The 12,564-nt window shown below is 41.3% G+C and overlaps 1 protein-coding gene across 4 annotated transcripts in view; it reads left to right on the top strand.

The window, feature by feature from the left end:
* LOC121031895 (coiled-coil domain-containing protein 170-like) overlaps positions 1–8,414 on the top strand; it is a 51,901-nt gene extending 43,487 nt beyond the window's left edge. For 3 of the 4 annotated variants that reach the window (XM_040477377.1, XM_040477375.1, XM_040477378.1), the window contains exons 6-8: positions 3,141–3,380; positions 4,664–4,879; positions 8,135–8,414. In XM_040477377.1, coding sequence (XP_040333311.1) covers positions 3,141–3,380; positions 4,664–4,879; positions 8,135–8,296 — 618 coding nt within the window. In that variant the 3' untranslated portion in view covers positions 8,297–8,414. The remainder of the gene's footprint in view (positions 1–3,140; positions 3,381–4,663; positions 4,880–8,134) is intronic. The other variant, XM_040477376.1, reaches the window with a different exon arrangement.
* Positions 8,415–12,564: the final 4,150 nt, after the last annotated feature.

Raw genomic sequence — 12,564 nt, 5'->3', positions numbered from 1 at the left:
TATATATATATATATATATATATATATATATATATATATATATATAACACACCTGTATCCCTTGGATAAATACCTAGTAGTGCAGTTGCTGGGTCGTAGGATAGTTCTATTTTTAGTTTTTTGAGGAACCTTCATACTGTTTTCCAGAGTGGCTACACCAGCTTGCATTCCCATTAAATTATACTTTTATATATGTATTTTAATTTGCATAAATAGTACTGTGGTAAAATCTCATTCTATTGCTCAGCATTATATATATTTTTTAAATGTTTATATTTAGAGAGAGAGAGAGAGAGAGAGAGAGAGAATCCCAAACAGGCTCTGTGCTTTCAATACAGAGGGTGACTCGGGGCTTGATCTCACAAACCATGAGATCATGACCTGAGCCGAAATCAAGAGTTGGATGCTTAAATGACTGAGCTACCCAGGTGCCCTCAGCTTTATATTTTTAAGATCCACATAGTATTGCTATTTTCTCCTCTAGTTCATTGCCTGTGTCTACTGCGTGGAATTTTACAGTGTGCACATGGGCCATGATTTGCCTGTCCACTCCTCAGTGATGAGTACCCCAGTTACCTCTGTCTTTCTGCCACCACAAATACTGCTACCAACATCCTTGTACAAGTCGCCTTAAGGACCTGTGAGAGAGTTTCTTAGGGGTGTTTGCTCAAGATTGGAATTGGTGGTTCATTGGGTAGATGGACATTTAATTTGATTAAGTACTGCCAGTCGACTTTCACAGAACAATAGTCCCACCAGATATACACAAGGGCTCTTGAATCTCCACGTTCTTGTCATTTCGTGGCATTAACCAGCTTCCTAAATTTTCCTATTTTGGGGAGTATAAAGTGTTGTTAATTTAATTTGCATTTCCCTAATTAGTGAGTTGGAGCATTTCTTTTATCTTTTTTAGTCTTTTGGCTTTTTAGTCTTTGCTTGGATGTTTCCTTCACCCATTTGCCTATTTGGGTTCCTGTCTCTTCTTGTTAATTTCCAAAACCGTGTGCATGCCTTCCTCACCCTGCTCGGGCTGTTACCCTCCATGGCAGGTCACCTCTCCACCTGGGCTCTCCTTTCACCCTGGTCAGGCTCTGAGTCCCTCCGCAGGGCAGCCCACCTCTGTGTCCACTTCTGTCAGCCCGCTTGGGTCACAGCTTTTCTCTTCTCATTCTGGCACCTACCTTGTCCTGCCCATCTACCAGCATGAGGACTGTATTGCCCAGAGAGGAAAAGAAAGGAAAGGAAGAATAAGAAGAGAAGGAATAAGAGCACCTGCTTGATGTTTAACCTTTCAAATATCCTAATAAATGTGCTTAGTTAAACTATAATTATTCTGTCAAGAGGCACTTTAGCTTTGTGCCACAAATATTGACATGGACTGTTTTCCTTATTTTTCATTTTAAACATAGTAATACATTTTTAGGTTTCCAGATGCATGGGATTTAAGATTTTTGTCTTTTATTACAACATGCTGGAAGTACCTGATCCTTGAGAATTTATTGAGACTTCTTACATGGCTTAATACTGGATTGATTTTGGTAACTGTTCCACGTGTGCTTGTAAAGAATGTGTTCTCTGTTTGTTGGGTATAAAGTTCCATAGATAGTTAATGCTCATATGATTCATATGGTTCAAATTGTCAGTATCTTTGATTTTTTTTCCTTGATTCTGAAAAAGTATGCCAAATTCTCCAAGTATAATTCATTTTATTTATTTATTTACTTACTCACTTACTTATTTATTTTGAGGGGCAGGGGCAGAGAGAGGGAGAGAGAGAATTCCAAGCAGGCTCTGCACTGTCAACGTGGAGACTGACACAGGGCTCAAACCCATGAACCATGAGATCATGACCTGAGCTGAAACCAAGAGTTGGATACTTAACTGAATGAGCCACCCAGGTGCCCCTTTACTAGGGTTTTTTGTTTTCTGGTCATGATTGCATATTATTGTTTTCTAGAAAATAATGTATTTCTTTTAGATTTTCAACTTTTTGCCACTGAATTATAAAATATTCTTTTAGAATTATTTTCATATAATTGCCTCTCGGCCTTTTGGCTAAAATCAAGTGTAGGATTATTTTCATATTTTCTGTATCTATGCATTCTGTATGTTTTTCCTTCCTAATATTATGTATTTTTTACTTTCTCTCTTTTCTCTTTAACCAGGCTTGCTTGGGGCATCTATTTTATTCTTCCAAAGAACAGTTGGTTTTTTTTTTTTTTAATACAAACGTTATTATCTTTTGATTTATATATAGTGAAAATATATGGTATTTTTATTCAATTTTTATCCTTTCTTTTTTTCTGGTACTAATTTTATAAAGTATAGATTATTAGAAAGAATATAATTAAAATCACAGTAATCCTACCACTGTAAGATAAGCAGTGTTAAAATATAGGTATAATTCTAATATTTTTCCATAGAGGGGCACCTGAGTGGTTCAGTCGGTTAAGCATCTGGTTCTTGATTTCAGCTTAGGTCATGATCTTGCAATTCATGAGATTGAGCCCCGGGTCTGGTTCTGAGCTGACAGCATGGAGCCTACCCGGGATTCTCTCTCTCTCCCTTGCTCGCTGCCCCTTCCCCACTCATGCTCTGTCTGTCTCTCTCAAAATAAACAAATAAATACTTAAAAAGAATATTTTTCTATACCTATGTTAACATAATTGGTAGGCAGAGTTTTTCTTAATCCTCCTTCCTTCATTTAGTTGTAGCATTAATATTTTCTTTTAGTAAATATTTTTGAAGCTTGACTTCTAGGGAATGTATAATCAATAATATGTAATTTTTTGGCATTTGCACTGTTACTACTTTTTTGTGTTATAAATAATGTAAAGAATATATTTGCGTATGAATCTTTACTAAATATTTCCTTATGATACATTCCTTGAAAAGCTGATCTCCTCTGTTTCCACCCGATGTTTATGAAATTGTCAACTTACCTGTGCCCTTGTTAGCACTGAGCCACCCCTTTTATTGTCATACTTTATTTTCCAGATTATTTTAATAATGCATATTTATGGTGAAAAAAATTTACTTATATAAGTATTACTGTCTGCAGTTTATTAGACTAGAGTAGATGTGGTATGCTAGTGTGGAACACCACCTTAAAGCACAACTTCTTTATTTCAATACTGTTGATTTCTGCAAAGGAAAACTCTGGGATTAAGAATTCATGGATAGCAGAACATGGCAAGATATCCAAACAGGTAGAGAAAGACAATGAGCAACAAACACTATTGAATATTCAGCAGAATTTGCAGAATGCTACAATTCAAAGATTAGAGGAGAAAATTCAGAAACTTCAGAAACAGCTGAGTGATTTGAAATTGTCAAATAAAAGTATGAAAACTCAACTGACAAGAGTAAACGTCCTTAAGGTAAGTAAAGGAAGTGAGCTTTCAAAGATTCACTTAAGCTTTGGTCTTGTTACTATTTTAGCTGCATGTTTCTCGTTGAATTAAAAAGCATTCTTATATACACACATAAGAATATATATTGGATAATAAAATTAGATGCATGCAAATGTACCATTTATCTTAAGAACAAGAGCATTATCGGGGAGCCTGGGTGGCTCAGTCGGTTGAGCATCCAACTTCGGCTCAGGTCATGATCTCGCGGTTCGTGAGCTCGAGCCCTGCATCAGGCTCTGTGCTGACAGCTCAGAGCCTGGAGCCTGTTTCAGATTTTGTGTCTCCCTCGATCTCTGCCCACCCCTGCTGGTGCTCTCTCTCTCTCTGTGTTTCAAAAATGAATAAACATTAAAAAAAAAATTAAAGAACAAGAGCATTATCAACTCCACTGAAGCCATCATGTATTCTCTTCCCTACTTGTCAAAGGTAACTGGTATTCTAAATGTTAGGATTCTAGAACCCTTGCTTTTTTTTTAATTTAATTTTATTTTATTTTTTTAACTTTTATTTATTTTTGAGAAAGGGAGAGACACAGCATGAACAGGGGAGGGTCAGAGAGAGGGACACACAGAATCTGAAGCAGGCTCCAGGCTCTGAGCTGTCTGCACAGAGCCCGACACGGGGCTCGAACTCACGGACCGAGAGATCATGACCTGAGCCAAAGTCGGCCGCTTAACTGACTGAGCCACCCAGGCGCCCCAGAACCCTTGCTTTTTAAGTTTTATTTTGGTCTTTCTTATTGGGGTAATAGTTAAAAGTTTTACTCATTTTGGGGGCTCCTCTTTGGATCTTCTCCATACCAAGCTTCGCTGTACTATTTCAAGCATACATTTGATTCCTTAAACCAAAGGTGCACTAAATACTTATGGATCAATGTGTTTTTTTCCCATTCTATCACAATATTTATCTTACTGCAAAGCCAGTTATTATCTGTATTTCTGAATTTGGCTAGCAGAGGCTGTAAGACTTTTGAAGGCATGGAATACTAGTTAAAAGTCTTTAAATCCCAAGTGTCTAATTGATACAGGTGCTCATGACTGTTGGTTATTGATGAGTTTGATGGCTAAGAAATGTTCTCTTAATTCATAAATTATGGAATTTTCTTTCTTTTCTGTATATCAGGTAAAAAAAACAAAACAAAACAAGAAGAAGAAGGAAAAGAAGCATGGGTTATACCATGCATCTTGTCTATTATTTAGAAAAGATCTAATCACAGCCATCTCCCTTCCCCCAACCTTATACCCTCACAGGACAAAACAATTGAAAAGCTCAGGCAATCTTTAACAAAAGCTGAACTAACGCAAGGGAAGACAGTTATGAAAACAGACAACTTGAAAACTACATCAGACTCTGCCAAGACAGAGGAAAGAGGAGACAAAGAGAAAGTCCATCAGATGTTAGACGCCGTCAGTCCTGAGCGCTACACAGCAAAGAGCACGCTTGATAAAGTATCAGGACAACAAGAGGTTTGTTTTATTACTTTATTAAGACTCTTTAAGTCGAAGTGATCAACACCCATCTCAACTTAGACTCTAAACCAGACAAAAAGGACGTTGTTGGCTTATGGAATCAAAGGTGAGTTAAACAGCCAGACCTCTGAGAGGGCCCCAGGATCAGCACCTGGAGCCTCATACAGCTCTTTTCACCATCTCTGCTTGGCTTCGCCATGTATGTCAGCTTGCTCGATATTTAGAGATTCTGTGACAGGAGAGATAATCCCAAGAAAGTGTTTTATAAGCCCAGCTTAGATCAAATGCTTATTCCCGGTAAATCCTCCGTGGCAAAGGAGGGGATATATGATTATCTTACGTTAGGTTTGCATACACATCCTCCGATTAACTGGTGACAAGGAGGAAAACGATGTGAGAGATTGGGAGTTCAGGGGAACCCACGTGTCTGGGGCTGAGTCACTTTTAGGAAAAGAGGGTCGTGCTTCTAAATTTGCTTAGATTTCCACTGCATTTACAGAGCACATGTTTTCGGAGAATTTTTTATTTATTTATTTTTTTTTTCAACGTTTATTTATTTTTGGGACAGAGAGAGACATAGCATGAACGGGGGAGGGGCAGAGAGAGAGGGAGACACAGAATCGGAAACAGGCTCCAGGCTCTGAGCTATCAGCCCAGAGCCTGACGCAGGGCTTGAACTCACGGACCGCGAGATCGTGACCTGGCTGAAGTCGGATGCTTAACCGACTGCGCCACCCAGGCGCCCCTCGGAGAATTTTTTAAAGGCTAACTGGTAATTTTGGGCTATTGTGAGATTATATGCCGCCTGTCCATTATTAGTTCTTACAAAATATGTAACTTTAGAGATTACCTTAAGACATTCTTAAAACACAAAATCATGATATGATTTGGCTTTTTCTCTTTTTAAACTTCTGCTTATGTATATTCTTGTTTTTATTCTTCTCGATGTTCCTTATTATATTTTCAGTCAGATCTCTTCTACTTCGGGTACTCTGTAGCTTACTCCTTATCTCTGAGATGACTTTGTCTTGTTCTTGCCTGACTTCAACCTGACCTCACATCTTATCTATGAGACATCTTGGATATCTTTTTTTTGTCCATTTGTATTCTGAATACTGTATTTCTGATTCAAAACAAAGGTTCCCCCCCACCATGTCTGCAAATCCTTGTTTGATATTTAATCCATACCGGGTATTATGTCAAACATGTTTCTTTTGCTTCATGGGAGTTCTTTGAAGGGGGGGGAGTCGTGGCAGATTTTCATCACCTGACTAGTTTGGAGGAGGCTATTTTCTTCTTAAGGAAATTTGGATGGGGGCACCTGGGTGGCTCAGTCGGTTAAGCATCCGACTTGGGCTCAGGCCATGATCTCACGGATTCGTGGGTTTGAGCCCCGCATCGGGCTCTGTGCTGACAACTTGGAGCCTTGGAGCCTGCTTCAGATTCTGTGTTTCCCTCTCTGTCCCTACCCCACTGGCACTCTGTCTCTCAAAAATAAATAAACGTTAGGGGCGCCTGGGTGGCACAGTCGGTTAAGCGTCCGACTTCAGCCAGGTCACGATCTCGCGGTCCGGGAGTTCGAGCCCCGCGTCAGGCTCTGGGCTGATGGCTCAGAGCCTGGAGCCTGTTTCCGATTCTGTGTCTCCCTCTCTCTCTGCCCCTCCCCCGTTCATGCTCTGTCTCTCTCTGTCCCAAAAATAAATAAATGTTGAAAAAAAAATTAAAAAAATAAATAAACGTTAAAAACTTTTCAATACAAAAAGAAATTTGGATGGATATTATTTGCCATTTATCTATTCACTTTAAAATCCTTTTAATTGTCCTGCCCTCTCAATTTTAGGTGTTTCTACTTTACGTAGTTACAGGGCAGGGTTTACTTACTTAGTTTCTTAACTCAATACTACCCTCTTGTGTTGGTACAGTAAGTGCAGTTTCTAAAGTTTACCACCTCAAGTCTTTTACGTTGAAGTGTGGGGGAGGTTTATGTGATGTCTGATTCTGCAGTACACCCTTGTTTATAGAAATCACTCATTTCCCACTGTTTGCTTTTCTCTTTTCCTTTATCTCTAAACCTCCAAGGAACACCTTACCCTTCCAAGTATCTCTTTCTCCCTTCAGAAACCTTGTCCTTTACAACTGCCCATTTCGGCTAATGTGTTTCCAAGGCCCTCTCTTTTCCCTCTCACTTGCCAGGGTTCTGACCCCCTAGGTCTTGGACTTCTCAGTATTTCCTCATTTATGCATTGTCCTATTTCTGGGCCGCCCGTGGAGGCCAGCTGCATCCTTCAGCCTGGGCTCATGATTTGTGGATGATTAGAGCTGCTTTCCTTATAAGGGAGGAGGGGTGGAGACAGATGGATTTCGGGGACTGCTATTACCATACAACAAGTCTGAAATCAAAAAAGGAATTACCTTAGAGATGAAAAGCAGCAATAAAATTAGGTTTAGTCTATAAAGTGTAAAAATAAAATCTTAGGAGCGCTTGGGTGGCTCAGTCGGTAAAGCATCCAGCTCTTGATCTCAGAGTCATGAGTTCAAGGCCCATGTTGGGCTCTGTGCTGGGGGTGAAAAAGACTTAAAAAGAAAAATCTTAAAATGAAAAGGACATTTTCTTTTTTTTTTTTTTTTTTTTAGCGTTTATTTATTTTTGAGGCAGAGAGAGACAAAGCATGAACGGGGGAGGGTCAGAGAGAGGGAGACACAGAATCTGAAACAGTCTCCAGGCTCTGAGCTGTCAGCACAGAGCCCGACGTGGGGCTCAAACTCACGGACCGCGAGATCATGACCTGGGCCGAAGTCGGCCGCTCAACCGACTGAGCCACCCAGGCGCCCCTGAAAAGGACATTTTAAATAAAGAGTTCTTGTAATAGAAGAGACCACTTTTCTTTCTTTCTTTTTTAAATGTTTTTATTTATTTTTGAGAGAGAGAGAGCAGAAGAGGAGCAGAGAGAGGGAGACAGAGGATCCAAAGTGGGCTCCGTGCTGAGAGTGGGAGAGCCCCATGTGGGGCTTGAACTCATAAACCATAAGATCATGACCTGTGCCAAAGTCCGACGCTTAACCCACTGAGACACCCAGGCACTCCAAAAGAGACCATTTTTCTATATTAAAAATACAATTTGAATGTAGAATGTTACATTTCATAGAGAAATGTTTAATAAGACTACATTTCTGATACCGATTTTATTGTACATAATATGTAGGTGACTGAAACTAATGGTATGACTTAATGTTTTGGGTGGTTTTTTGTAGCTGACTGATTTTCGAGAAACTATTATGAAGATGTTGGGATTTAACATGAGAACAGCAGACAAGGAAATCATCAATCACCTAAGGCTTATTATACAAGATTATAAAGCATCTGACAAATCAAAGGTTGCTTCTCACTCTGAGACTGGACAGGATAATGAATAAAAAAGTTCTGTCTTTTTCATTACTCCCAACAAGAACTCCGTAGATACGGGCATCTCCTGTAGCATCTTGAATGCAGCTATGTTATGAATAAAATGCACTAGGAATTTCTCACCTTTGATATTTGGCATTTAACTTTTCTTTGTCATTGTCGTGTTCTACACATTTATTTATGGTCTAGTCTAGATTGTTACTTGCAATATACAATATCTAATTATATTTATTATTAATTGTATTTTCAGCAGGGTATTAATCAGGACTTGTGTTCTTAGTTGTAATATTTATATTTATAGTTAACAGCCTATTTATTTCTAGAGTGAACAATTTCCTGGGTATACCCGCTTACAAATCCAGGTACAGTTGTGTTCTATACTTTGAATCTGTCTTATCTATTTGATTAACTGAGAGTGTGAAAACCAGATACGAAAAGTTGAGTGGCAAAAAAGTAATTAAGAATACTTACTTTTTAAAGGCTTTTTAAAAAGTTTATTTATTTTGAGAGAGAGAGAGAGAGAGAGAGAGAGAGAGATCAAGTAGGGGAGGGGCAGAGAGGGAGGGAGAGTGAGAATCCCAAGAAGGCTCCGCACTGCCACTGGGGAGCCCCATGCAGAGCTTGACCTCACAAACTGTGAAATCATGACCTGAGCCAAAATCGAATTCGAGTCAGACACGTAACTGACTGAGCCACCCAGCCACCCTAAGGTTAATGGCTACATTTTAACCAATTATAATTTCTTGGGGTGCTGAGTGGCTCAGTCAGTTGAATATCTAACTCTTGATTTCAGCTCAGGTCATGATCCCAGGGTCATGGCATCAGGCCCCATGTTGGGCTCTGCTCTGAGCATGGAGCCTGCTTGGGTTCTCTCTCTTCCTCTCTCTGTACCTCCCCCGCTCATGCGTGTGGGCTATCCCGGAAATAAAATGAGGGTGCCTTGATGGCTCAGTCTTTGAGCATCTGACTTGGCTCAGGTCATGATCTCATGCTTTGTGAATTCGAGTCCCACACTGGGTGAGCAGGAGCCCCAAATTGGGTGAGGCTGCTTCTCAATCTCAATCTCTCTCTCTCTGTCTCTGCCCCTTGCTTACTTACACCCTCTCTCTCTCAAAATACATAAATAAACAGTTATTATAATTATTATTTATTTCATTTAAAATAGGAAACTGTTCCTCTTCCAAGGTAGTTTCAGACTTATCCAAAATGTCCTCCATAGGAACAAGTCAGAATCTGGACCCTCAGTATCTGCTGTGGTCATCTAAAAATATCTCCTGTGGAGCTTAGTTTTAGAAGAATCTTCAAGGTGGAAGGAGTCAGGTTATACTGGAACTTAGAGAGGTTGTACTTTGGAGAAAATGATTATCTTGAATACTCAATCAAGGACTGTTATGCCCAGAATTCGTGATCCCCAAAGACAACTAGGGAGCCCAGCCCAATGCAAAAGCAAAAGAGCCTTTATTCGACCTAGCTCGAGCTCAATCCCCTACCTGCACCGACACAGCCGTGAGAAGCCGGGGGTGGGGAGCGAGTTTCAAAAGGACAAAGGTTTTATTGGGGCCTAGGGGCAGTTGGTGAGGTAATGGCTGTGGCCTCAGCCAATTGGCTGGGGAAGGGTCGGGGTCCTGTTACGCAGGTCGCGGGCGTGTTTTGATCGGAAAGTTTGAACCGGTGAGCGGGAGGTTACTCAAGGGGAAGAGGCGTGGTCAAGGTGAAGGACACAGAACAAGATGGAGTTGGTAGGCCCGCCCTTTCAGGACAAAATGAGAATTGCTCAGTTCTAAATGGTCATGGCTGTGGTTCTCACATTGTGTGACAGGACACTCTGGTGTACTGCAGGGATCGTAGCATGCCATAGCTTATTTCAATTAAAAACCTTTTTTTTAAGGGGCGCCTGGGTGGCTCATTCGGCTGAGCATCCAACTTCAGCTCTGGTCATGATCTTGCGGTTCATGAGTTCGAGCCCCACGTTGGGCTCTGTGCTGACAGCTCAGAGCCTGGGGTCTGCTTCAGATTCTGTGTCCCCCTCTCTCTTCACCCCACCCCTGCTTGTGCTCTGTTTCTGTCTTTCAAAAAATGAATAAACATTAAAAAAATGTTTTTTTTAATTTTTTTTTTTATTTTAGAGAGAGAAAGAGTCTGCAAGCAGGAGAAGGGGCAGAAGAAAAGAGAGAGAGAGAGAGAGAGAGAGAGAGAGAGAGAGAGAGAGAAGGAGGGAGAATCTTAAGCAGGCTCCACTTGATCCCATGATCCTGGGATCATGACTTGAGCCAAAATCAAGAGTTGGACACTCAGGGGCACCTGGGTGGCTCAGTCGGTTAAGCGTCGTCTTCAGTTCAGGTCATGATCTCATGGTTCACGAGTTTGAGCACCACGTCGGGCTCTGTGCTGACAGCTCAGAACCTGGAGCCTGTTTCGGATTCTGTCTCCCTCTCTCTCTGCCCTCCCTCCCCCCCATCATGCTCTGTCTCTCTCAAAAATAAATGAAACATTTGAAACAGTTAATAAAAAAAAAGAGTTGGACGCTCAACCAACTGAACCACCCAGGCACCCCAGAATATTTCAAATTTTAAGGGAAAACAGTGATATATGACATTTGCCAGGAAAATACTTGAACTATCAGCTCCAAGTAGTTTCATAGTTTCAATATTGGATCACTCTTCATTCCTTTTGATATCATATCTTTGTGATGGAAACTGCCCGAGGCTTCTCAGGACACATAAATTTGATGCCAAGCAGGGGCCAGTAGTTGGTGGAATCACTGCCTGGGAAGTTGACTCCAGGCTTCTGACTGCAAAGCAAGCAGCTCACTTAGCTTTCCTGTCAAGATTGCCTTGGGCCCTGGCAAAACAGGAAAGGCAGGGATGCCCTGTCCAGAGCTTCCACCCGCAGCCCAACCTGCTGAAGCTGTAAGAACCACCTTCTTGTTCAGGATCCCCCCAGGGCCATGGCCCAAGGTCAGCACCTGCTGTGGCTTCAGCAAACAGGGCTGGGGGGACTGTATCCCCTGCTGCCCAGAGCTCCCCTTTTCTGAGGAGTTGTGAATACTACCAGTGCCTAAGGTCATGATTTCCATGAAAATAAAGGTGCCAAGGTGTGGCAGTTTCTGAAAGAGCCACTTTATAAACACATTAAAGAAAGATCTTCTGTAAATACAAAGAGGCCTTAGCCTTAATGCTGCTTTATGAATTGTGTCAGTAGTAACTGATTGTTCAGCCATGGAGCAGTGTAAAAGGTTAGCTATATTAATCTTTTTTTTAACTTACACATACTTGATTGAAAGCCTATATGGTACATATGATGTTTGATATAGTTGACCTCAGCTTTTTTTTTTTTTTTTAAAGTTTATTACTTTATTTTTAGAGAGACACAGCGAGCAAGCGGAGGAGGGGCGGGGGGGGGGGGGGGACAGAGGTTCCGAAGTGGACTCTGGGCTGACAGCAGCAAGCTTGACGTGGGGCTCGAACTCACACTCACAAACCGTGAGATCACCCCTTGAGCATGAAGTCAGACAATCAACTGAGCCACCCATGTGCCCCTAGTTGACCTCAGCTTTGTTCACACTGACTTCAGTGAGCTGCATTTGGGCTTTCTGTGCTTAACATCGCTTACTTGCTGCTGTTGTCATTGGTTTGTTTCATTTCAGGAAAAGGGTGGGTACTTTCAGGAAAAATCATATTTTTAATTCCTTCTCTGGCAATTCTTTCCTGGATTCTTAGCTTTACATAACTATACCTACAATGGGACCAGCATCTTAAAGGCATGAAGATGAGTCTTACTCCAACATCACATGATCTTCTAATTCAACTAGTTAACAGGAAATGTCCAGCCACAAGAGACACCAATGAACTTGGTGATAATCAGATCCTGTGCACAGGAAATGTTTTTGACATCTAACATTCCTAGGAGCTTAAAAGGCTTCCCTTTAGTAGACCCGCTGGGCTTCAGTGCATCAGCCATGGACTCCAGTGGCCCCCTGTGGCCCCTGGCTATGCTAATTCTTTTTTTTTTTTTTTTTCTTTTTAGCTATGCTAATTCTTGAGTAGACAAGGGAGAAGGACCCTTCTAGCATCCGGAACTGTCTTTATGAGAACTGCTTTCAATCCTGTGGTCAAATCACTACCACATTCTTCAATGATGAGAACTGGGTTTAGCTTTAAGGCTTCAGATAAGTAGTTCTCAACTTCAGGATGTATCAGAATCATCTAATGAATTTAATTACCACTGTGCCACCCCCGCGCCGGGGGGGGGGGGGGGGGGGGGGGGGGGGGGGGGGGGG

The sequence above is a fragment of the Herpailurus yagouaroundi genome, unplaced genomic scaffold (genome assembly GCF_014898765.1).
Source record: "Herpailurus yagouaroundi ecotype Mexico unplaced genomic scaffold, PumYag 141, whole genome shotgun sequence".
Classification (NCBI taxonomy): domain Eukaryota; kingdom Metazoa; phylum Chordata; class Mammalia; order Carnivora; family Felidae; genus Herpailurus; species Herpailurus yagouaroundi.
Note: the sequence above shows the minus strand (reverse complement) of the source record. Positions and strands in the feature narration are given on the sequence as shown.